At 47.2% G+C, this 27,305-nt stretch overlaps 1 protein-coding gene across 4 annotated transcripts in view; it reads left to right on the forward strand.

The window, feature by feature from the left end:
* Positions 1-26,280, forward strand: part of LOC122398230 (rho GTPase-activating protein 20-like) — a 121,619-nt gene extending 95,339 nt beyond the window's left edge. For 3 of the 4 annotated variants that reach the window (XM_043397931.1, XM_043397929.1, XM_043397932.1), the window contains 7 exons: positions 21,080-21,268; positions 21,431-21,586; positions 21,656-21,873; positions 22,071-22,197; positions 22,663-23,324; positions 23,419-23,717; positions 23,824-26,280. In XM_043397931.1, coding sequence (XP_043253866.1) covers positions 21,080-21,268; positions 21,431-21,586; positions 21,656-21,873; positions 22,071-22,197; positions 22,663-23,324; positions 23,419-23,717; positions 23,824-25,004 — 2,832 coding nt within the window. In that variant the 3' untranslated portion in view covers positions 25,005-26,280. The remainder of the gene's footprint in view (positions 1-21,079; positions 21,269-21,430; positions 21,587-21,655; positions 21,874-22,070; positions 22,198-22,662; positions 23,325-23,418; positions 23,718-23,823) is intronic. The other variant, XM_043397930.1, reaches the window with a different exon arrangement.
* The last annotated feature ends 1,025 nt before the right edge of the window (positions 26,281-27,305 follow it).

Consider the following 27,305-nt stretch of genomic DNA (forward strand, 5'->3'; position numbering starts at 1 on the left):
TCAAGATTTGTCGCCAACCTACAATTTTAAAGAAAGATAACTTTTGGTGTCGATTTGAAAACAGAAACGGGATAAACGCGGCTAATAACTTTGCGTTCGAGAGGTCACATTAGCGGGGGAAAAAAGCGAACAGAGCAGCTACCCTTGACAACTGTACAAACATTACAGTTTCGGATCGGGGAAAACGGTGGGAAAATCGTTACTTTCCCGACGCCTCTGACGCTTCTTCTTTGCGACACGATGGCAGGTGGTGGCACGTTCCAAGTCACCCTTCAGAGATTCTCATTTCTTCTTGTTCGTTTCCACGCGAAGCAGCAGCATGATTCTCCCAGCGGAGACTATTTTTAAATTCTTTGTAAGTCTCTTCGCGTCGTCCGGAGTTAGACCCCCGTTACGCATTTAATTTTTATAAGCTACGACGCGAGGCAATTTAAAAACAATTCGTCGCGCGAGAAACAGAAAAGTTACTCGAGACATGTTTCGAACGTTAATCGTTGATACCGTTCGATGAAAAAGGACGACATAGAGAGAAGGCTCGGTTCATCCATCGAGATTCGATCGAAACTCATTGGAAACGGATGCAGCGATGCATGATCATTAATGCACTCGTATGCATCGACGAGGGATTCGTTTGAAAAAATCGATGCACCGCTAATTACGTCGTCGCGTATTCGTTTAACGGCTATTGGACGATCGGAGCTGCATTCCGTTGTGTAATAACAATATAACCCGGCTGAATCTAATGTGTATCGAACACGATACGGTGCTCGTGAAAAAGTTAATATATTCCGAGAGACAAATTCAATTACGCGATCAACTTTGGATGCAATTGGCTTTTGAATGTTATATTAATGTATAATAGCTTGTTTGCTCGTAAATAAAATTGATCAGCTCCTTCGAGCAGTTAACGAGTCACGTGTATCGTTTTTAGAGAGAGATCGTTTGCTTCCATTTGTCTCGATTTGCATCTATCGACAGATAGTCATTTCGGGGTTGAAGTTGAGCACCTAACGAAGGGCTGACACAAACTTTCCGTGCGTCGACCCGTCCAATCGGAAGGCAAGCGGTCATCCCTACTCACAATCAGCGGCGAAGCTTGGAAGCAGATGTATGGTGTGACGGAGGCATCTAAAAAGTCAGTCAGATCTCGGTCTACGCGGCGATGAGTGTTCGATAAATCTCAAAGTCGACTGCAGGCGTTCCCTGTAATCGTGTACGTTTCTTTCGATTCCTTTCTAATCGGTAGTGCGCGTAAAGCGCTGCAGCGAAAATGTGCATCACGACCACGACAGTCAAGGTGATTGTTTGTCTTATTTTTGAGATTACGCGTGTCTAGCGACAGTTTGTCAAAAATTTCAATAAGTTGTATACCAACTTGTTTCGATGAGCCAGCTGTTGAGCACACAGCGAGCGTTTCAGTTTATTCTGTTATAAACGTTTGAAAGAACTGGTACGCAAATAGAGCGTTACGACAGGGGATGAAAAGAGCGGATCGACATAACTCTGGTCGAGCGTTTGTTGCGTTATTTAATAGCGAGCATTGATTGCTCGATAGCGAACGGACGCAAAATGACAGTCCCGTTTCCAATAGTCGGCTTAACGTCATTTTGTTAAATACAATGGTGGCACGGTAGGCAGGAATCTGCAACGCAATGCAACGCTGTTTGAATAGGCCTCGCGTTCGAGTTCGGTTAACTAACTATTGTTTTCTTTGCTGTTGCAGGTAAGTGACCGCAAAGTTTTCATGCCACGCTCCAACCGCCGGTGGTAAGTGACATCTGAAAAGCTTTCGCGAGCGACGAACGTTGCCGATCTCTCTCTCTCTCTCGACGTTCGAGTTCGCGTGACTAGCAGAAAAGAAGTGCCGGAAAAAGGTACGCGTAACGCTTAGAAGATCGTTCGGTGCAATCGTTGCACAAAGGTGCACTGGTGCCGCGTCATGCGCGATATGGCCTTGCTCAACGAATCGAAAGGAAAAGAGGCGGGAAATCGTTAAGGGGAGGGGAGGAAAAAAGAGAGTATTTATTTTCTCTGGATCTCGCGTTATCGAATGGTGATCCGGGCCACGGCGCGCACCGTACGCAGAAGAGAAATTCTCGGTGAATCGAGAGGGCGACGATGGCGATGGTTCCGGAGAAAGTGCACGGCGCTAATTAGCCTCGGGTATTGTTAAATACAACGCCGTGTGCGTTTGTTAGGACGAAACGCAGTGTCTCGATATCGTGGAACGGTGGGTAGTAGGTGGTCGCGGCTGGTTGGTTTCACCTTGTTGATCGGCGTAGGGAGTTAAGTATGAGAAAGATTAACAGAGGGCGGAGGAGAGGGAAGGGATGCGCTCTGAAAGATGCAACTGGACGATCCGAGGTCTCTCGGTGCAATAATTGCGGTCGAGCAATTGCATGGACACGCGAGCCGTGGAGCGAGCATCATGCAGGCGCAGATAAAGTTTTGAAAAACTGCTCGGCTCATAAATCAGGAATCGCCGGACGTGCTGGATGATCCTCTGGTATCTCGCATCCGTGGACGTCGTTCCAGCTCGTATGGAAATCGAAATTGTGCTGCTACCCGCTCGTCCCGTCTCTCTTTCTCTCGCGGTCGTGTTCTCGCGGATGCAATTATGCGCGCGGGCTCTCGCTCCTTTCAACAGAAATGAATCTGCGATTTTTACCAGCCTGCGACCGATAGTATTGATTAATGGGACCGTGGTTCATAAATTTGCTCGACGATATATCGGTCAGAGGGCGGGGGGAGACGATGATTGATTTTTCGAGACAGCATCGATTGAAATTGAAACCCGGGGGCGAGTTAGATGCGTCGAGGCCCTCGAAAACTTCAACCCTCTGTCGCGCGGAATGTTGGAAAATCACGTACTAAACGATCTCGTTTTTGAACAAGTGCAACGACCTACATTTCAAGGCCGTGTATGTTCAGCCAGGATCAGTTACGAAGAAAAATGCTTCGGACAGATCGAATAGGTTGATAATTCGCCGATTCACTCGCAGACTGGTAATGTAAATATTGAAATCCCTCGTCATGTATGTACGCGTCTGTCTGGCTTCTTCTTGTCTCGCAATTACATTTCTTCGTGGTGCGATCTATGGTCCAAAGCCGTCGGACTTGGACCGTATCGACGATCTCTCGAGTAGTAGATCGCTCTCGAGAGTTCTTAAGCACGACTTCGCCCTTCGATCGGTAGAGTAACATCGATCTCGATAACGCAGAATATCCGATCGCGCGGAGTCTGTTCGAAAGACCCCATAACCCATTCACGTAGCGGGTGTAACTAAGTGTGACAGTGTATACGATGGCCGTCCTGAATGAGCGAACGTTGGAAAATTACTCGGTTTTTCATGGCGAAAGCCTTTTCAAACCGACCGCGACTAATAAGCAGAAGACCCGGTCCTCATAAATTTCGCGATGCGTTATTGTCGTGGTCAAGATGCTATCCGATCGAAATTAATTCCGACGCCTGGCATCGTGCGCGGCCGCTGAAACGCGAGATTGGTCTCGCGTGTTGACGCGCCTGCATGCGAGCAGCCAATCGCCGATCGCCAGAGGGAGGGGGGATGTAATTCAAAGCATTAAAAATAGATAGAATCTTGAAAAGTGCGCGAGACTGCGCTACTCATAAATCAGAAATCGCTTGGACGCGCGGTCCCGATGATACCGGTTGTGTTCTCTGTATACTGTCTATAGAAATTATGTTTGCGCAATTACTCTCGTGCTTTAACGATCCGCGAATAAGACGCTCTCTGTCCCGTCGCGAAAAGATACTTGGCGGAGAGTCGTTAACAAATGTTCGTCCGGAGAAGAGAAGTCGACGGAAAATGTAAAGTTTTATTAATTTTATCGATTCAGAGGCCACGAACAATCGAAACCACCAATCTGAACGGGATAATTGGCCCTGGATAATCGACAGTGATTCCAAGACGGAGCATCGAAAAGCACAGCGTCACGCGTCACGCGTTTCGACACAGTAATCCTTCCAAGCACCGCAATTATCCGGATAATTGCATGTCCGCGCGATGATTAATATTAACGCGCTGCTAACCGTTCTGTGATCGATAAATGTCGCGAGATCGTCGCGATAAGCGATCTTTTCGTGGCCGCGATCGTGTAATTCGCGTTAGCGACGAACCGACCGAACGAGGTCAATTTTTTCCAACGAAGATGAAGCGTGCTGAACACCGTGCAATCTAGATTAATGGAAGATCGACGACTCGTTCATAAATTTCCAAAGGAGGAGTAAACGAAGTGGATCGTCGGAGTAAGGGGTAGATTACGATCAATTTCGATTTTAACGATGAGACCATGTTTGCTAAAAACGCTTAAAACGTGTATCGAGACTTAACGAGGAGGATAAATATTTGAACGCAAAAATCTAAATATAGAAACGAATTCTATGTGTGATTTTTGTAATCACCGACGCATGTACATAGTACGTGCGCTCACGTGCTCGAAGATCCTGGAATCGATAACTTGTGTCGTGTTTGCGCGTGATAGAACGGACGGGTGCATTTTAATTGCTCGATCGACCCTGCGACACGATGCCCGGAAACGATGCGTTACGCGTTTCCGTTCGATGCCAAGACTTGTCCATTTAGAAAAATCATGAAAGAAGATAATCTCGACGTGATCGCTGCTTTGTAATTTTCAATAGTACCCGTTGAAACTCGATGCAATTTCGTTTCTTCGAGCGAAGCTAACGCGTTGCTTAACAAAGATTCCCTCCAATTGACCGAATCAACGGCATTTCACAGCGGGGCAAACGATAAGCGTTATCGTTTTGCGTGCCGCTAGATTAGACTTTTCTTTGGCCAAGCGTTTGTTGCAGCCGGTTATGTAGAAAACAGCGTGTCTCTCTTTCCGCGAGAACTTTGCACTCCATCGTGGCGGAAGATTCGATGCATACGTTTATCGTGACGAAATGCGCGAGCCACATAATAATACGTCGTTTACGTTCAACGAATACAACAAATCGATTAACTTCGCAAGTACATCGTAGCCATCGATCGATCCAGAAGACAATTATTCACAAACGTTACCAAAGTCCGGGAATTCGTAAAAATTGAGCGGAATCCAGTTCGCCTCGACACAGTTCGCTTCGGTTGGAAACTCGTTCGTCACTCGCTAGGAATCGATTAACGAGCGATCACGACTGGTCAACCGACACCTGATTAGACGTCGCGATCTAGGCCGCACAGATAAACTAATGAACTCGATAAAACCATTGTTATTTTTGGTTAAACCGTACGAATCCCATCGTTGACTGTCGCCCACGCATGGACGAGGTAATCGTAAGAAGAACGTTATCGTAGAAACGCGATGTCGAGTTTATCGGGTTCGCGGTGCCCGAGTCGCCCTTTGTGTCGCTGGCATGGCGTTACAAAGAAGCCGGTCTTGTTTGAAAAAGATCGAAGAGGGAGTCCCGGTGATGAAACGGGTAATTAATTTTAGTGGTCCACGGTTAGGAAGAGCGGGGCCCGGTGCTGGCACACATAAGCGGCTGATCTCGTGCACGTGAAAAGCTCAGGCTCGCACTCGCGCGCGGAATACACTCGCGCGCAACCCTCGTCTATACTTGGCCCCTCGGCTATGCCGAGAGGCGAACAGTTTCTCAAAGGTCCTCGAGTGCATCGTATCACGCTCTTCTTTCCTCTCTTCTTTCATCCACCGCCGTTCCATTCCGTTCTGTGTATTTATCTTGCGCGTTGCACCGATACCCGCGGCTCAACGCGAACAGAACGATCTTTCATTCGGCGGTTCGATGCAAAGCAGACAGCAGCATCGCGCTGACACGCCGGACGTGCTCGAGTTTCGATAAAGCGACGAAACACACGGAGTGGTATAGTGTTCTACGGTCGAATCCCGGCTCCGATACTCGACGGACGCGAATCTCCTTATCCCGTTCCCCTCTTCACCGCTCGCCAAGTTTCAGTTTTACGATGCTCGATAGGATGGTCAGTGAGAAGTGATGTGGTTCAAGTACTATAAGGGATACTACGACGTGCGAAAGCTGGAGCTGGAGCTGGAGCTGGTGAGTTCCCCGACGACGACGCGACGCGACGCGACGCGACGCGACGCGACGCGACGCGACGCGACGCGACGCCCGTTTTCTTTCCGTTCGATGCCTCGGGGTGGAAACGTCGCTGGAAATATCGAGGAAGGAAGTTACGGCTCGGTCGTAACGCGATTGAAATTCCACGCGGACCTTGGACTCCTAAACGCGCGTACATACGTCCCTGTTCCATTACGCGTTTATCGAAATGTTTTTTTGAAATTCCTCGCCGGTAGTCACGGTTCCTTTGGTCCGCGACCGGCCCCTATCTCGGTTTCCTCGCTCCCTGGTCTCCGATAACGACCAACCAGACACTCTCGATGATCTCTCGTCAATATTCCTTTCTCATCGAACCATGAAACCCAAACATTTTTCTCTCGCGCGACCAAAAAGCAATCTTTGAATAAAATTAGAATTCTACTCGCTCGGGAGGAAACATAATGGATCGAATTAACAATAGCCTCCGCGGCCGAGGGCCTAGGCGCTCGATCTTTAAAATTAGGCTCGTTGCATATCGAATGGTTCGATAAGAAGCAAGGGACCGTTCGAGTCTCGTGAATGACGTGCACTGTCTCGTTCTTTGCCGACTCGTGCAACGACGGTCTCCGTGTTCTTGGACTTCTTCCATTCGTTCGGCGGTTATTTCGATGCATTTCTTCTTCTTCTCTTATTCCTCGTCATCGCCATGTTCCTGGCTCGACGTCCCACTTGTAGCGTTCACCCCGATGCATTTCTATTTTGGCGCCGTTCCGTCCGTCCGTCCGTCCGTCCGTCCGTCCGTCCGGCTTCTCCTCCCCCTTCTAGCCTCTCGCCGAATCATCCAGAGTATCCGGTTTCGAAATCAAAAAAACCAACCCCCCGAGAGTTCCGAAAAATGATAGGACGCGTACGAAACGAGACGACGACAAGTGGGAAAATTATATCACGCCGCGAGAAACGTCGTGTCCCATTTTAGCCCCGCGTTTCCTTCGAGACGGGAGGATATTTTTTTAAACCGTAATAAATAATCACACTGTCGCGAAACACTTAACTTTTAATATTCATAGCGGTTGACTCTTTGAGTTTTACGATCCACGTAACCGTATTACCACATACATTTCCCAATTCTTTCTTGCTCTAGTACCAGTCCCATATCGAAACTTTACGGCAGACCGTAGAGACCTTTGATTCCGTCCTGTCGCCAGACACAATAAATGTCGCCGACAGGTAACAATGACCGGCAACCGTTGGCCAGACGGGTCGGAGCAGTCGATCGTATAAAGCGAAACGACCGATATTCCGCGAAGGCTGCCCTGAATTTATCGGTTGGCCTACTGTCTGCCTCCAAAGTGGATTAGGAACGTTTACCTCGATGTGATTTGCTGTTAGCACGCGCTCGTTGACCTGCATGCACGTAAGGGAACATTGCCTGTCGCGACGATCTCGAACGACGAAATTCAGGCGGTAATTCTCGAATGATCCATTGTTCCGGATAAGTGGCATTGTTTCGGTCAGTTTCGCCGCGACAGAATTATTAACGATCGTTCGCTCGAAACGGTATTTTTAATCTAAACGCTGCGTTAGATCTTCGTCATCGATCTGCCCAAACCGAATATAATTCTTCGCGACGTCGAACTAGTTGCGCAAAGTAGCGTAAATTCTGAACACCTATGCCTCGATCCAAAAGTAGCAGCTCGTAAAATATTTGGTCACCAGCTCTGCGTTCGAATATCGAGGTTAACAGGCAAGATCGTAAACCTCGCCTGAACGACGAGTCGAGGAAAATCCTACCTCGGAGCTGGAAAATTCCCGCCGCCACCAAAGATCGGCGTGATTTACGAGCTTACCCGATGAATTAAGATCTCGAACGCTGCACACACGATCAGATGTGTCGCAACTATAGATTATGATAAACTATTCTGGGTATGTATTTCGGTTCGCGACGCAACGAGCACGTAGGAACGTTCTGGTAATCGGTTGACCAGATAACGCATGGCTACCGAAGGATTTCAACGTCAGAAAGATAAGGGGAGCGAAAGGAAATCCAATCGTAAACGCTAACGACCGGCGACGTAGGGGGTGGCTTTACTTTGCTGCTCGACCACCAGAGCGTTTCCAGCGATAATCGGTAAGCCCTCAACCCTGACTGTCAGTCGATTCCGTGAGCATCGATCGTACAGGTCGCCCGAGGCGCGGTGCACACCGTTCTTTCTTACACGTGCACGGTACGTTGTGAATACCGATCGTTTCTTCACGGGATAAGCCAAAGTGCGGTGTAATTTATTTATTAACACCGGCTGCCACGTTTCACATTTTACCATGAAATTAATTTTGATAGGATTCGTGAATATGAAGATTAGAAAGATCAAAGTCTCGGTCTCGTAGAAAATTGCACGATCGTTGATCCGGCAGTGAATACGATTAGTGTCGTTCGAAGACAGTTGTGAAATGTGTTCCGGGGATGTGTTGGAATTCTTGAAAATTTTCAAGACACTTTTGAGTTTGAATCGTTATCACGGTGGCTCTGCGGATCCTGATTCTGTTAAGGTAATGAAATAAAATTAATTGGTCGACAGATGTAGAGGACTCGACGCGTCGGGCAGAAGGTAGACGTTACCAAGAATTTCTTCCACTTACGGGCGCACTCTTGACGGTTTATTTATAAGTGATTCACTCGGGAGACGGTGCACGGTTATAGAATCACCCTATGCATATTCCCGTGTCGGTGGGCAAATATAAAGTGGGCGATTTGGCGCCTGGTCAAGAGACAGTCTGCGAATGTCCGAGGATATTCTCGATTCCGCGAAACGATGGGAAAGGAGAGGGGGAGCGGACGGAGGGAAGGAAAGAGGAGCTCATAGGAGCGTTTGAAGTTATTTTGAAAACTGGGCTGGTGCATTGACCGTATGCTGACTGCAATCCGCGCATACGGTCTGCCGACTGTCTTCTCGCGCGCTTTCCGGGAATTAGTGGTGCGCCAAGCCACCTGGCATACCGCCGATCCATTTATCTTCGTTATCGTTGCCTATAAATACCTTCTCTCGAGTACAATTACCCAACTTTCGTTCTATAGAAGAACGCTAGCCCTCGTGCTACGCTAGGTTAACCGAATTTCGTTCTGCGTATAGAGGCCAGGAACCTGTGGCTCTCGATACGATTAACATTGTTCAACCCTTATGTTCTTTTTACTTTATAAAGCCTTGGCCCAATTTTCTCGAGCGTTTTGGCACGACGGATACTCGGGTTTAGATTACGTTTCATTAGGGTGAAACGGTGTGTTTCGCCCAGGTCGGGCCTCGATCGTGCTAGACTCGCGCTTCGAAGTCGGTTCCATTATACCAACAGCTCAAATCGGAAAGTTCCATTAAGAATATTCGATACTCGAGCGATACGCAGAACCGCGTCGCTTCGTTTAGCTTCTGGCCGATAGAGGAAGTGCATCGGGTTATGCGTTAGTCGACATTCCAGCGATGACTAAGGGCCATTCTCCTTGGGCGGACGTCGACAAGGTCGTTGTTACGACCCTTGGTGCGCTTTATTATAGGAGCCCTCTCTTAAGCATGTCAAAAGTATGCTCGTTAAAGGCGCCAAGTCGGTTGCTGGCTACACGCGAATACGCACGCGCGAGAACATTTTACGTACGCGTCGCGCGGCTCTCTCTGCATACAGGAGACGTCGTAAACGGTCCTTAACGCGAGAATCCGTAACCGAGCCTCGCTAGATACATACATATGTATTCCCCAATCAGCATCCGCGAAAATGGCTATTGTAAAATATTTCTTCGTCGCTACATTCGACGCCCAACTGAATTAATCGTACGCTATTCGAACAAAGTATTCTTTCTTCGCGTTAATTTCCTATAAAATGATCGCCGTCGAAGGTAGAACATTCGGTAGTGTACGTGTGGCTTGTCTCGTAATCGTGTAGGTACACAGTTATCGTTGGCTTGGCAGAAATATAATATAAATTTTCAAGGCAACGCCGAACCGACGAGCAGAACTCGCGACACGATTTCGCGGTAACGATCCGCGCGAAATTTGATCCGCTCGCGATTAGAAACGTCGCGCGCGATTGCGGTCGTTCCATTTCCTTCCGGCTAATTTCCACGTAAACCGCAATCGAAGCAGTTTCGTTTATCAAGCCCGCACCTGTTCGTGACGAATGAGGGATCGTTTCTAGAATCGCGAACGGGAGGAGGAAGCTCGGTACACGAAGAAGAAGAAGAAGAAGAAGAGGACGACGACGACGAAAAAGAAGAATAAGACAGGGAGGAGGAGATGGAATAAGAGAAAAGAGGAGAGAGTCGATAGAAGCGGACCAACGAGAGGTAGTAGGATCTCTCTGTGTGCATTTCCTGGTAAGGGTCTTGGCGGTCTTCAAAGCCGTCGCCGAGAGTAGTCAGAAGCGCTGCTCGTTTCTTGAAATAGGAAGAGAACGAAGAACGTAGGAATTTCCGCGTAGCTTCTGCTCGTTGGTTCGGCGCGACCGCGCGAAACACGCGGCAATCGTGTATCGAACACCACCAGAATATTCTGTTCTTCCTTTTCCGTTAAATGCAACAAGTTCTGGAAGAAGTTCTCCGAATTCTGTTCCTTGCAATTTTGCGCCAAGTCGAACCAGCTAAATCGACCATATTTTCGATAAAATACGACTTTGCTACTTGGTCGACGCGTTTGCGGAACAATTTGCATAAATAGCGTTCCATGTTCCGCGTTAACGGCGTCTCGTACTCCCAAAAGGGCGACGATCGAAACCGAGACCTTTAAATTTCAGTCCAGTTCCTCGGGTCTCGATAATTAAAGGGTTTTGCGGGAGGTTCGTAAAGATATATTTTGATATGCATTCGAAATATAATATCAATTAAACGACCAGCACTCGTATCTTCTTGAACCCACATCTCCTAACAAATTCTTAAAGCCACACGATTCGCACGAAATAAAGGATGGAACACCTTCGCTTGGAAAGAAATAGGGGCCAACGACTCGAACGAGTCGCGGAGGTCGCACCGTCGAGTCGTTGTAAAATACATTTCCGGTAAGAATAAGAGTGATCGAGGGTCCAGCCTAGTGTGTATTTTGTCGGACGGGGCGCGCATGCACGCACTTTGGTTCCAGCTCGGCCCTTCCCCTCGGACAGGATCCACGCCGATGGTAATAGTCCCCCGTGGACGATGCTGGTGGTGGTTAACTACCATGTTTCAAGGACACCCACCTTCCTCTCCTCGTCCCTGTCGTCGTTCGGTTCGCTATCGCGGATCTGCACCGTGAAACTTCTGACTTTACTCCCGGCCAATCTCGATCCTTTCTTTTTTTCCCTCTATCGCCTCCCGGTCTCCCTTCTTTCGTCTCGATTCTTCTTTCGTTCCCCGGCGATTCTGTTCTCGGTCTCGATACCACGCCGCGCTAATTGCGCGATTTTTCATCGTCGGCTGAATGGAAAGTAAACACGCAGTCGCGCGCGCTCGTAAGCAGCGTGAAAAATGTCGACGTACACGCTCGCGCGCGGATCGGTTGGTTCGCGATGCCAACGCGCCGCCGACAACGACGCCTCGATTAAACCCGTTTTTTACTGCGACGCGTTAATGCGTCCCGAATTTATTCCAACGACCGACGCCATTTTTTGCGATAACGCGGGCAAATATCTCCGTTCGAGACGTTTCATCGACGAAAATTTGGTAAATAAGTTTATTTTTACGTCGACCGCGAATTTATTTTCAAATGGCAACTTTGTAACGTTCGCGGTCGAGACAGTTTACGCGCGACCCCGTGACTTGGATCCGTCTTCGCGTACAACGAATCGAGACCAACGAAAAATAACTCGAACGTGTTTTCGTAGCGAGTTGCTGCGTGGGCGAGATGTCAAAGAATTATGTCAACGTCGTGGTAGATTCGAGAATCGAGTCTAAAGCCGCGTCCCCACTGGGTCGGCTTTTGCCGTTCGGCACGGCCGATCGGCAAAAGCCGAGAATTGCGTCTACACTGCGTCCGCATCTGTCATCTAGCACGGCCGATCGGCACCCTAAGTACTTCTCGGCAAAGCCAAACACTGCATCGTCTTGGATAGCATGGCTTGAAAAGCCGACCGGCATGCCGACGAGTCGATCGGCACGATGTCGGTAACCATCAAAAGAGATCGTGCCAAGACACGAGAGCACGAAAGTTTCATGTCAATTTCGTTCCAAAACCATCATCGAGATACAAAGATACAGGAACTTTAAACGTTAATAACTTTTTAACAAAGCCTCCATCAACAAATTGGTATTCTTTCGCGATCGAACGGAAAATTTCACAGCGCGACGATTGCTACCTCCAGTTCTGAAAGGCCCAGGCAGGGCCATAAAGCCCCGTCTTGTAACCAAATATGGTCATAGGCGAAAGATTTTTTCCTCGTGCCCATATTTTTGCATAGTCGATGTTTCCGGAGCCCGTTTCTTCCTCCGATACGCGATTTTGGGGGTGTCAACCGAATTTGGTATTAACTTTTAGCTCGACCGATTGGTCATCGACTAAGGGAAGGAGGACCCATTTTCACACCCCGTTTGGGAGGAAAACTCTTTCCTCATACCTGAACGTGGTGGAGGAAGACTTCCAGGTCACCCCCAGAACGAGGGTGCCCGAGGTTTTCTCCCCAAGTCGAAGGCTACGTTAATTTATCGAAGAAAAAACGGGACTCCGGATTAGGACGCGACGAGTGGCCGCGCGTGTTTGACAGCTGTTTTATGGCTATACACAACGATTTGCAATTTTTTTTCTCCGTTGAAAAATTTAGACACCTAATTGGATTTTCAGTAAGGAATTTTTTTCTCGAAAGTGCGTACGATTTTGGAGGTATGTGTAATGATAAAAAATGATTGTAATTGATCCCCGCAACCGAAAATAATTTTTTTAGAACGATTTGAAAAATTTTTTTTCGCCGAAAAATTTCAGCACCTACTCGATTTTTTTTCTCGAAAGTAGATAGGATTTCGGAGGTATGTGTACTCACCAAAAATGATTGTAGTTGACCCCCGCAACCGAAAATAATTTTTCCAGAACGATTTGAAATTTTTGAATTTAATTGTTAATAACTTTTTAACAAAGCTTCCATCAACAAATTAGTATTCTTGATTTTCGTCTTATTTTGGCCTCTACTATCGCTCATTAAAATTTTTGCTAGAGGTGGCCGAACACCCTGTATATTCTTCTGCTACGTAAACTCGGACGCATCCAAAATCTTCGTTTTTTAGGCATTTTTTTTGCATTTGCTATTACTATAACTGCAGCAGCACCAGTTATTACTTCGTCGTCACTGTACATTTTTTGTGTACTGAAATGGCTTTGCCGCGGTGCATAGCAGTGGCACGGCCGTGCCGCCTTTTGCCGAACGCTGTGCCGATCGGCAAATGCCGAGCCGTGCCGACCCAGTGGGGACGCAGCTATCGGCAAATGCCGAGCCGTGCCGATCCAGTGGGGACGCAGCTTAACGTCGATCTATATCGCGCGATAAATTAAATTCGATAAGGGAAAATTCATTGTAAATCTCTTCAAGATCGCGATTTGAAAATGTTGTTGGGTAGCCGGCGCACCGGTTTATCGTGCGGAGAGATGGTCGTGGTAGAAAAACGAGTCGTAACCCTTCCATTCACCAAATTCCTCTTTCATCGGCACCGATTCTCCTTGGCCGACGACACGACTTTTCGATTCTCCTTCTTCTCCTCGGGCCCACGCTGCCTCGTTACGACTCTCGTGCCGTTAAGTGGAATTACATACTTTCTTCTCCCGATGATCGAACCTGATTCATCCTGTTGGAGTTTTCGAGTGAATTTCGTCAAATTCGAAACCCAGCGGTAAAATTCTCGCGCGCCTCCGTTTCGTAATCGAAAGGAAGGATTAAGAACCGTACGAGTCGCTACTCGGCGTAATGGTCGATCGAATTCGATCCTTCGGACGTTAATTCCGCCGTGTAATGTTCACCGTGACGTTTGTACGTCGAAGAGAAAGCACGCGACGTTCGTGTTCCGGTAATATTATCGTAGTTACACCGTGAACGTGTACGAGCCGTGTCTTTTGCCCCGTTAACCTACTAGCTATCTTTCCTCGGTGATCAGACCTGCGAACGCGACTGGCGCGCGACACAACTTTCGTTGTTCGAGGTCGAAAAATGTGCTAGGAGCGTGCGTCGAAACGATGCACGCCGCGCACCAGGTTCCACGGTCACGTATGTACCATCGGCCGAACCACTGCCAGCGTCCTTTTCTAATCTCCAGTTAACGGTACAACGTTGTGCCTAATACGAGTTTTCTGTCCATCGAGGATTAAGGCTGCGGATCTCTCTCTCGGACGGTTCACGATCGATCGTCTATCGCTCAACGAATTATAACATCTGGAATTCCTTCCGACAGACGCCTGGAGAAATCGTTTCTCTGGCTATTATAATTATTAGCTTTGATACAGTTTCGTTTAAAACAATGGACGATCTATCGAAATTGTTTGTACCTACCAAGGCAATCTAGATTCGTAAACCAGACGCATACAGCGCATTCTCGCAATTGTATCGTTGTTAAAAAATGTCGACGTAGGAGACTCGAGCGACGAGGATCGGGTTTGCAGCGTGGCAAGGAGCAGAGGCTCGGCTCGGCTCGGCTCGGCGGCTTGGCTCCGCTATCGGAATTCCGTCATCGAGGTGAACGGAATGAGATTCCTTGGTCGAGGCTCGAATACCTTTGCCAGTCGTTATTACGAAGTGCCGCTAAATAGTAAAGGTGTGTACGTGCAAGCGCAGAGGCGTGGAACTGCGGTACCTCGAGGTTCGCGTGCTTCGCCGTAAATCTTCGAGAGTCGTTTCCTGGTTCGAACAGGTCGTTTTTATACAAACTCGCGATTATTCCGTCGTTGTTTATGTTTTTTAGTACCGTGGATAGAAGCTGTTTAAACGGATTCCTCGCTATCGCGGCGTTTTGTTAAAAAAAAAAAGGTTAAGTTACGGGGGAGGAAGATGCGCGTACAATGAAGATCGTTAACGCGAGACTCCCGATTTCTGCCTGGAACTTTCGTCGTAACACGTCGACGAAAGTATTCAATTACGTGTCACGATCATGCCGCGAGGAGAAAGTACGGTACGATACGAGAACTTTCGGTCCGAACCGAACGCCCTACGCCACTGGCCACGCGAGTTAGCGTACGCGACAAACCTGGAATCTAAGCCAAGGCTTGGCACTACCTTATATCGCTCTTGCATACCGCGAATCGTACGTATGTATTTCGCTGCCTGCCGTTGCACCAACTTAATGAATGAACAACTCGCTCCCTCGAGAACTCTCCGTTGCGCTCGTTCTTCCTATCCGATATCGGGAACGGAGAAAAGTAGCCAACGTTTCGTTCCGTTGTTTCTTCGGTAAAAATTGCGCGATCAAATTATTCTTCGCTTCGAAGGAATCCTGGGCCGAGTTTGTATTCCTCGTCTATTAGTCGAATAAAACCCTGCCTATCTGCCTGCCCGGTACCAGTATCGGCAGCAATTCAATCTCCGCGCGGCCATTTTTCTTTCATCGATCGTCTGGCTGATCGATCGGTACAGATTCATCGTAGGTTTCTCGTTCGCGATGACAGTGTACGTAACGCTTACGGTTCTTTGCTCGGAAATCTTGTAATCGAGTCGCGTCGAATGGAATAAAGAATTTCTGGAAAATCGGTGATTAATTTAAATTGAGAGACCTCCTGCGGTCACGCATAATCGCGGCAGCGATTCACCGAGTTACTTGTACGCGGTAACGAGCCAGATGAAACGATTCGTGTCCCGAGTGCGACCGACAATCACCTCTTCCTGTACAAGTTGCGACTCCAGGGGCCCCTCTTGGAGATTCTTCTTCTGGCGCGTGACACGCGCGAGCAGCGAAAGGCGAATGTGGGTAAACGCGTGGTGGCTTCGCCGAGGAATTATCGTCGCTCGCGGATACCCGTCGTTTCGTAATCCACCTCGCGGTAGTCGGTGCGTTATATCCTCGTGTTCCTCGTCCGTTAGCTCGTTTCAATGGATCGGTAACCGGAGAAACAGGTTCACTCGTGACATCGTAAAAACTTTCTTTCGAAGAAATCAAAGTAGAATCCTCGGGGCTGTTTACTCTACGAGCAACGTCCGTCCGATGACGAAACGTTTCATCGTGTGTATTTGCAGAGCGGGTAAAAGCGAAGGAGTGATACCTTTTGTACATACATGCATACATTGGCCAATGTTCGAAATCGAAACTGGCGAACGTTGAACGAAGGTAGATCTTCCAGGAAATTCAGAGAGCGCGCGGGAGATGGAGAATGCGATTTCGTTTGATTCCATTGAACACTGTGTCGCTTTCAGAAATAGTTTCGAACATTTCTGCGAGCCGATCGATTCGTAATTGACGTTCGATCGCCGATAGGCAATCGATGAAACAGGCTCGATGGCTTTTTCTTCTTGGAGAATCTCTTCGAAAGAAACGGGAAGAGGATTATACGATAATAGGTTCGATCGAATTTCCCGGTGAGCGTTGCTTTTATTTTCGCGTTCGGGCAACGAAGTTATTACGCATTCCGCGTCAGTCGCGCCTCGATCGCGGCGAAATTATTGTCCGTTGCGTTTCGTAATCCCTTCGGTAGTCGATGTATATCCTCGCGTTTCTTGCAACGTGCTTCGTACGATCGCGCTTGTACACGCCGCTACATCGTACGTAATGCACGTTGCATTCCTCTCGACATTCGTACGCGCGTTATGCATTCCTAGTGGATTCGACCTCGATGTCGTGTTATTAATGTCCATTACGTTATATAAACGAACTCGCAGTCGCTGCAGAGTGGCAACCAGTGATGCGATCCCACGTCTGTCCGAGGATTCGCGAAACAAAGATCGAAACATCGTAGGATCGATAACAAAGTACATATCTTTATCGACGATTCTACCACACACGAGGTATACGAGTAGACCTTAAGTCCAGTGTATTTTTTCGGCCCATTACACAAGAGAAAGTGAGACAGAAAACAAAATTACAGAAACATTCCTGGCCACACTTTATATTTTCGGCAAAGAATTTTTTTTCTCGAAAGTCCGTAGGATTTCGGGGGTATGTCTGTTCATAAAAAATGATTGTAATTGATCCCCATAGCTAAAAATAATTTTTTTAGAACGATTTGAAATTTTTTTTTTGCGGAAAAGTTTGTCCACCTTCCTGAATTTTTCTCTCGAAACTTGATAGGAATTCGGGGGTATATTTATTCACCAAAAATGATTGTAATTGACTCCCATAAACGAAAATAATTTTTTCAGAACGATTCGAAATTTTTTTTTTTCGTCGAGAATTTAGGCACCTACCCCCTGTCGATTTTTCTTAAAAATTCATTTTTTATTTTTAATAAGTTTGTTTGACACGCTACAGAAATTTTGTCTAATACTTTTTTGTAGGCACCCATGAGCTCTACTCCAGAAAAAAGTTTCATTGAAATATATTCACTATTGTAGGATTTATGGCTGTTTGAAATTTGGACCATTTTTATGGAGTTTTACTCATTTTGCGGGGTCAAGGAACAACTTTTCGAATATTTTTAGAATTTCTACATATTCTACACTAAAATACGCGTCGTTTGCCTTTTTAAACATTAAAATCGTCCGATCCGTTCAAAAGTTATGACGTTTTAAAGATTCACATGAAATTTCGGGGAACCATTTCAGGGCCAAGGATTATATTTTCGGTAAGGAATTTTTTTCTCGAAAGTGCGTAGGATTTCGGGGGTATGTCTATTCACCAAAAATAATTGTAATTGACCCCTGCAACTAAAAATAATTTTTCTAGAATGATTTGAAAATTTTTTTTTTCGCCGAAAATTTGTCCACTTACTGAATTTTTTTCTCGAAAATGGATAGGATTTCGGGGGTATGTCTATTCACCAAAAATGATTGTAATTGACCCCTGCAACTAAAAATAATTTTTCTAGAACGATTTGAAATTTTTTAATTTCTCCGAAAAAATCCACCTTCTTGAATTTCATTCACGCTGTAGTCCGTAAGGTATAAGGTCTACTCGTATAGCTAGGCCGTGATTGTACAACCGGGGTGGCCTCGAGGCTGGGTAAAAATTATTTCTTTCCGTCAGTATCCCAACTTTTATAAAACGCACTTTTAATCTACGATCGCGCTGCGCGTCGACGCGTAAATCACCGCCAAAAGGAAGCGGGTTTTGTAACATTTCGAGACAGGTGTTCTCCATTGCGTCAACCCGTAGCAATTTGAACCGCACCGGAGTACGCGTGTACATACGTACAAAACTCACGGTCGTAAGGAGATTTTAAGAACGTCCGCGACCGTAGAGAGTTAAGAAGCAGTTTCTTTTTTCGTTGTGCTCGTTTGCTGTCGCGTTGATCGCGAAGGGTCAGCCAAAAAGAGAGGCGTAAACAATCCGTCAAGAAATATGTATATCGCGAACGGTCGGAGTCGCGAGGTCGATGCTACGAGCGAAGCTAACGGTAGAATACGTTTAGGTGCGCTTCCCGATACATGGCTGCTGCCACGTATAATACCATATCCGTACGTATTCAACCATCCAGGATTGGCTGATGTATGCATTCACGAATACTTAGGCGAGACGAGGCGAGCAAAAAGGCCGCCGCGACATGCGCGAATCCTCGCGACCTTTCTCTTCCATTCACCGCGGTTCGAACAATTTCTAGCGGCTAGCGAGCGACCGGGCGAGCACGTTCTCGCTGACTAATTAAATGATTGATCGTTTGCGGCCGGCAAATTATCGTGCCGCCTGGCCGACAAATTAACCGCCCGGACAGGCCTCGACCGTGGTCGATCGGATTTTTCATCGCCGGAAGTAAAACTTGGCGGCCAGAGCTAACCAGTGAGCTAAATTTACTCTCGAATCGCACGAGAATCTTTCTTTCCCTCCCGTCCCTTTCATTTTTCCCTTTGCTCCTCGGCAAGAGGAGCTGCGTCGCTCCTTTGTGCGCATCTTTAATATGCAACAAGGACCACGGACTCGTCGAGCTGAATCGACAACGAGTCCTCGCGCCTGGGTTGCTACCATCAAACCCACCCTCCTAGAAATCTCCCGTTTCTCGAGGACACCCTTCTGTCCTTAGAATTTGTGAGAAATCTCTTTTGAAATGGAGCGTCTCGACGTGTATACGTATTTATTTCGCCGATCGCTAGCCCCGATGGGACGGACGGTGCCCTTTGCGTCCAGACAGACGAGGGGGGACCGAATCTAGGCTTTTCTAGCATTTTTACAATTTCTTAGAATTCCTTTTTTCCTTCTTTCTCATAGTTTTCTTTTGTGTACATGCGACGTGTAAAATAATTGTATCTTCCGCGCGAACAGTTGTATAATACATTCGGTATTAGACTCTTTGATGTATTTCAAGCAGGCCACGAACAACATTGCTTCCGCAATTTTTTTATATACATTATTTTTTACGTAAACGTATCGTCGAATTTCAAAGTTAAATCACGAACACGAGCGTGACCCGATAACGAGTATCGAACGGCGATCGAGACCATGAGCCTGGCAAACAGCGCGGCGTTCCATGTTCAAACTATTCTTAAGAACACATATAATGGACGTTGCACGGTGAAAGTGTGCGAAAAGGGGCTCAGAAACCATGTCGGGATAAGAATGCCGCGTAAAAGTACGTGTCGCTTTAACAATGACTATGGGAAACGGAACGAAAGAAAACGAGGAGAAAGAGAGAAAGAGAGAGAGAAGCGAAAGAATTCTCGTGCCCACGGTCGACGATACGCGTCGAAGATTGCCAATAGCCGACAAGACATCGTCGAACTGTGAAAATTACGCCGCGAAAGAGAAATCCTCGCGTTGATAATGAGAGTTCGATGGTAATTATCGAGAAACTCGCGATCAAGAGGGAACAGAACGAAGGAGAAGCGCAACTACGATGGATTCGATCAAATTCCTTTATTTATTAAGAAACAACTAGGATAGAGTCAAAAGGGTAGAAGAAACAAATCTAAGATGTTGTTAAGAAGATTTTTATTGTTCCAACATTGCGTGATGTAACGAAACAAGAAACAGGCTCGCACGTGAGATGGAATAGGTGAGAAAATCGGTGACACACGCGGCAGCCTCCGCTCTCGAGGCGGAGTAGTTACTTCCGGTGGGCCGATGATTCATTGCGGGCAAAAGATGTATCGCGTAGCGTTGTGTTGCGCGTGAAATCATGTTCGCCGTTCAGTGTTGGAAGCGCGAGTCGAGCAACCGGTCGCCACGCCTTTGCTCTCGATGTCCAGAGAAATTAAAAGAGCGTCGAACCGCGCGCGTATCGTCTCGCGGCGTCGTGCGTTGCGTCGCCGGTGAAGAATAACGCCTTTGAACGCATCTAGAGTTTATTACCGCGTGGTACACACGTCGAAATGTTCATCAAATACGTGGACGTGTTCACGGACGAGGGTTATGCATCGGACTCGACGACTGTAGGTACATAAAACGTGCGCGTGGTCCGCGACATCAAGTCCAAGATATATCGTTACCGCTCGACGAAGAATCGTAATCGAGAATCAGTGGTTTCTCATCGATCGATCGTGCAAGTTTATGATAATCAAACAATGAATCGCTTTAACTAGCAAACCCCTGTATCGTTGTATGTACAAACGCGTGGTATCCGAATTAAATAAATCACCGTAAAAATACTGATGTGTACTCGTCGCGATATTTTCGTCGATGTTTCGCGTTGGTTCGAACGAAATCGATCGAATTATAATCGTTTGGTTTCTTGGCACGGATCCCGGCAAAAACATTTATAGATAGTTATATCGCGCACGGTAAACAGCAACGAAAACCGAGGAACAGCAGATGCAAACCACTTTGCACCTCGTCGCAACTAATCGTAACCAATGAATCAACCGCTCGTGTTGTCTATTCCTTGAACGGATATCGAATAGTCGAACGGTGATTCGTCGCGATTTGCATAACTTACCTCGATGCATCGTCGATAGTAATTGCTTCGATCATCCTGCATGAAGCTTAATCGTACCGTTATTTACCAAATACTGAATAAATACTGAATGTTTTTTTGGATGTTACAGGTCCAGAGGCTGGCCGAGTACGAGAGGTATCTGGGCCAGGAAGCGAGAAATTTAGTGGAGAACGGAAACGGAACCGTCGGTAGCGGCGCCGTTCTCCAGCGCGGTCAGCTCGAGGGCGATCTTCATCGGATCCAAGAACTGTTCCCTGGCGATAATCTTCGACTACACGAACGAGATGTTCTCACCACGGTACTGCTTCAAATCTTGAAAGAAACAATTTTTAAGTAAATTTCGTTTAATAGTTTAGTCGGTAAACTGTTTCTAATTGTGCGTTACACGAACCGCATTATAAAGCTCAGGAGATCCATATTCTCCTGTTGGTTTTCTTCTAAACGATCATCGTCGTTTTAGAAAATGAAGAGTTTGATCCGCAAGAGAAATGGCGGGACCCCCGGACGACTGACCAGAGTGTTATCGCAAAAGTCGTTGAACGTACCCAGCAATTCACCAGCCCCTAAATCTCCACCGAGGACTTTCCTTTTAGAAACTCCAGTACAATTCACCACGGTAAGAGAACGAGGGAATCATTTGTAACGCGTTATTATACAGTTAACTAAATAATTCCATGATTTGTAGGGCGTTCAGTCTCAGGAAAGACATCTTTTCCTGTTCTCCGATCTGTTGCTGATAGCAAAGGCGCGAAGCGGGGGTAATTTCAAGTTGAAACAATCCGTGAGGATGAGTGAACTCTGGCTGACGGCTGGTCACATAGAGGACGTGGCCGAGACGAGCAAATCTCAGGAAACCAGCTTTGTTCTCGGCTGGCCCACCACAAACGTCGTCGCCACTTTCATGTAAATACCATCAGAGATAACAGAGATATTATGTATGCTCGAGATAAAAGAAAAAAAAAAGATAACCCGTGTATCAACGGAGAAATGTAATAGTCGCGTTGAGAAAATCCAGGGCGCAGGATATCTCGAGAGCCGTGCGTCCGTGAGTTTCTAGTCGTCTAAATTGCTGCGCATCAAGGTTTATTTCTTTCTTCCAGGACTGCTGCAGCCAGGGATCTCTGGTGGGGACGTCTGACCGAGCTGGTACGAGTGGAGAGTATGAAGGAGCCACCGGATACGAACATTCAAGTCGTGTATCACGACAGTGACACGAACGCGGAATGCGTAAGTACAGTCCTTGTTCCCCGCCGCGCAGAACCTAGAGATACACGCACGCGGTCACGCCTTGACGGTCCATTCTTCGCGCACCCTCGAGAGGGGGGAAGTTCGATCGTTTGACCTTCCTGCGGAGGCATTCTTCGCTCGAGATGCCCCTTTTATACCATTGACGTCAACCTCGAGTGGATCGCTCCCGCTAAAAAGAGAGCTTCGTTCTATCTGTTGGGCTTCGTCGACGCGTTCCCTTGGCCGGCGGTGTTCATTATCGACCAGCGAATTGCATTTAAATACACGCAATCCACTCGAGTGGCTCTTTGCGTTTGCCGGAAGCTGGCCGGCTCGACGGCAATATCGTGGTATCGTAATACCCCTGTAATCGCGCGATGGAACGGATCGTTATTCTTAGAAATACGTGGTATTCCCGATTGTGCGTCAGCCGAAAGCTACAGCGCTGTTCCCGTGTGTTCGCAGTGCAAGACGATAATGGTGGGATCGAAAATGACGGCAGCAGCCTGCGTAAATCTGGCCACGCATCTGCTGGACCTCCAGGGACCGTTTCAGCTGTGGGCCAGAACGTCCGCGGACGAGGCGCCTTATCCTCTGATAGGTCACGAAAGACCTTTCGCCGTGAAGCTCTCGAATCTGCGGCATACCTTGTCCGCGGACGAGGGTTTCGACTTGGAGCACTGCAACAAGAGCGGCCACGACACCTGCCACTTTATCCTCCGGCCCGTGCCCAAGTCGCCGGTGAAAAAGAACAAATCAAAGATCACCGGATTATTGAGGAGATCTCTGTCGCTGAATCCGAGCTTGTTCGGCGTTAATTTGTCCAGGCTCGACGAGAACGGACTCCCGAAGCCCGTGCTGGTGATGCTGCAGCAGCTGTTTGCCAAAGGTCCGTTCACGCAAGGGATCTTTCGAAAGTCGGCGAACGTCAGAATTGTCCGCGAGTTGCGAGATCAGATCGAATCCACGGGCGATCCGAGTTGCCTCGAGGACGCGCCGATCATAGCGGTGGCAGCCTTGCTCAAAGATTTCTTGCGGTTTTTACCGGATCCTTTGCTAACCTCTCATCTCTTTCCTCTCTGGATGGATAGCTTGGACACGCCAAATCCTATTCAAACTATTAAAAAGTGAGAATTCTTTCGTTCTCGTGCAATGTTTCAATGCTTTACGTACTTGTTCGCACCGAATGGTTAACGGAACCGATGTGTTTGGTCTTTTCAGTATTTTAGATAAATTGCCCAAAGCGAATTACACTCTGTTGTCGCATCTGATATGCGTCCTGCATCACGTGGCGCGGCGGTCGAAACACAATCTGATGTGCGCCAGTAATCTCGGTGTCTGTTGCGGGCCCAGCTTACTTTGGTCCCCGAATCCTTCGGTAAATCAGAGCAGGTCGATTCCCACGCTGACGGAGATGCTGATCCGTCACTGCGAAGTTCTCTTCGGCGAGGGCGTCACGCAGCTCCTCGGGGAAGAGCGCAGCGACAGCGGAGCCGAAGAGAGTACCGATAGCCTTCACTGTGAGTAATTTTCGAATTGCCAAGTGTCCCTTGTTGGTTCGAATCGGTAATAAATTCATTCTATAGAGTGCTTTAACGGTCCACTGAGATACGTCTTTCGTTGCAGCAGGTGGGCTTTCCCTGGACAGCCTGGACCTGACGGAACCACCGCGAAAAGATCACATGTCTCTCTCGAGAGACTCTGGGTTAACCCTGTCAGATTGTCAACTGTTCATTCCAGAATCGCCGGTGGGATCCGAGGATTCTGCCGTGAACGCCTCGTCGTCGAGTTTCGATAAGTCTCTCGGCAAGGAGGACAAGTCCAGCAACAAATCGTACACCCGCGTATACGGTGGATGGGAGGATAGAATAAACGGCTATACCGCGAACAATCATCACTCGAGCGGCATGGAGCACGGCGGTTTTAGAGAGGAGAAGAGCAGCATCGGTTATCCGAATCCGAATTTTCAAAGGCAGGACTGGCTGAGAGCTCAGTTAAAGAGAACACCGCGAACGAAGCTCGACGAGCACGACCACCACCGCAAGGAGAGGTTCGACGAGAAGGACATATACGGCAGGGAGTATCTTCGGCAAGATTCGATGAAGGAGAACGTGGAGAACTGCAAGGACATTTACAGAACGTCGCAGTTGGATATAACGCACGACCTCAGATCGGAGTACGAAAGATCGTCGCAGCAGGAGATCTGCACGGAGCGAGTCTCGGTCCACAATTCGGAGCAGGATTTGTCAGAGGACGCGTCGTTGTCCGGCGACAGATACGAGTTCAAGAAGGATCGGTTCAACGAGTTCAAGAAGGTAAAGTCGGAACTGTACGTGAATCGCGACTCGCCCGTTTCGCAGAACGGTAGCTACCATTCGAGCAGCGATCTCTACGAGTTCAAGAAGGTGAAGAGCGAGATATACGAGAACAAAGAGAGCACGCGTACCGAGAGATACGAATCCGAGAGCAACATATACGGAAACAGGGAGAGACGAAGCGAGATATACGAGTCGAGGGAAAGAAACGATCTGTACTCGTTCAAGCAAGCCGAGGCGATCGATTTGTACGGCGACGAGGACGAGGAGGAGGAGAGAACGTGGCCGGACACGCCGCCGCCTTTACCGCCGAGACTGAGGCATCTGCCGCCGGTGCACATGAATCTGGAGGACAGGCACAAAGTGGCCGGAAGGTCGAGGTCGCTTCCGCCGCCGCCTCCTTATCGGCCGCCGCCTCAACCCCGTGCCTCGGTTACCGCGAGACATTTGGGTTACGGGAGATCCGTCGTCGACGACGAGAGCTACGTTTGAGACGAGGAGAGCCAGAGACGCTGCCCGTTTGCGCGCACTTACGACAGAATCAAAGTGCCGGGAGTCGCTGGCCGAGACCACGGATATACGCGTTACTCGGTGTAAACGTGATCTCGTTATGACAGAAACTAGTCCAAACTGGAACGCACGTACGATATTTCGAGACGGCAGGCGATCTAATCAACGTTGTCATAGAACGAACAGGGAAGGGTTGTTTCGTTGATCTAACAAAATTGGTACGGTGGATGGAGAGATCGTACACAAAGGCGTCACGCCGTATCACGCCGAAACAAAGTCAATAACCGTGCGCTATCGATTCTTGACGATTCTTAGCGATATTACTACTGTGTTACGCAGTGATTCAGGGTGCTTCCACGAGCCTTAACCGTAAGGTTTCTTTCTTAATTAGACGTTCGTTATAAAGATGTTATATTAGTAAGTATAGACTGTAGCGGACAAGACTTGCGTCGAGATGATATTATTCGTAATTATACGCGAATCGAAATAGTTGTAAAAAATATATATACACGTGTGTGTACAAGCAAATGTATCGAACCGTGTGTGTCGTTGTTGAAAGGATAAACAAGCGTTTCCTGCCCTTTAAAGTCTTGGAAAACTTTTAGATTCGTGGAACGTACGCCGCTAAAATGAAATATAAATTTTTATCGCAGCATCGAGAGAGGAGATACTCGTTTTCCATTCGATCATCTTTAAATACGTTCGTGTAGCCGATACGCACACCTTAAAAATGTTTCGTGAGTTCTAGATTGTTCGTGTACTCGTTTTGAACCAACGAAACAGCACCAACTTATCACCGTGTCGCGTTTTATCGGGTTTTCTCTTGCAATATATGTACATTCGCGTCTTACTCGCTCTTTTTAATCTTCTCTTACCCGAAATTGATTTACCCGGGGAATGAACATGACAATTCATAACTCTTTTCTCTCTCTCTTTGTGTGTGTACGCGTGTGTGCGTGCGTAATTGTGTGCGTGTAAGAGAAAATTGTAATTATCACTCTTCGTTTCATCCTTTTCTTTTTAAAAAATTTAGATCGTGCAAATCGTAGAGTGCTTCGTACTGCATTTGCAAGCGCGATTATCTTAAGGCAATAAGATATACACCAGAAGTTGTCGGAAGCATTTTAATCACATCCAAACATTTTTCGTTCTTTGTAAATATACTTATTTGTAAAACTTGTAATCTTTTATATCGCTAAATGTATTACACGATACACGCTCTATGCAACGCCTGTAAGGTATGTATACTTTATCTAAATTATACGACATACTATGAAAAGTTAAATATATTTCGTATTTTATACAGTTGTCTGTGTTATCGAGTCGTTCATTTCTTGCATCGTACTACGGCCATGGACGAAATATCAAATGGCATTCTTTAAAATGATCGAATAGTCGTGTTTTTTTTTTTTTCACGTTACTTTCGCTCGAATGCCACTCGAACAAGCGTTTCCCGTTTCGGTAAATTGTTTCAAATAAATAGTGTTACAAGACCGATCATTGTAAAATGCAACACGAACCGACTATGAACTACGAGGAGTTTGCTAGCCTCCAATTGGATAAACCTATACCAGACATAAGAGTACGTATTAGAACAATTTGAATCGCTGGAAATAATTGGTCCATTCCATAACCTGTACGTGCATTCCTAGAATGAAGAGCAACTGCGAAAGCACAGTCTGGATCCTAATTTGGAAAAACGGCCCATGGACAGAGCGATTCATCTTTTATCGTAAGTGAAGGGACGTGCGCGTAACGAATCGTTTATTGTTCGTTCGTACCAATATCGACAAAACAGTTTACTCACTCCGGTGACTTCGTTGTTACGAGTTATTCACGGGTTGCGTGATCTTCGCAAAGCCGTAGTATCCTTGAGGCTTTGTAATAATAGCAATTTCGCGCACACTGCCTCGACAATTCACCGTACAAAGCATCGAATCAAACTACGTAATCCTCGCGCGCTTATCGTATCAAGACGGGGTCGCGTGATCAATTAATTTTATACGAAGCTAAATAACGGTTAGAGAAATGAAAATCTTTCTTACTGTCGCGTGTACAATAGGTACGCTGTGTTACGTGGAAACAACAGCTTCGAACAACGTTTATTATGTTATAAATAAGAAGAGAAAACTAAATTCGTACGTTATACATAACTGTATGGGGAGGCAGGCATCTTGATCGCGGTCGAATCATCTTTCGAGATTTCTAGCAAGCGAACGATAAAGTCCCATCTATACGCGGTATTTATTTTCTTGGAATTATGTAAAGGACACTCCCAGAACC

This window comes from Colletes gigas, unplaced genomic scaffold (genome assembly GCF_013123115.1).
Source record: "Colletes gigas isolate AHSC1104 unplaced genomic scaffold, ASM1312311v1 Colletes_gigas_Sc00011, whole genome shotgun sequence".
Lineage (NCBI taxonomy): Eukaryota > Metazoa > Arthropoda > Insecta > Hymenoptera > Colletidae > Colletes > Colletes gigas.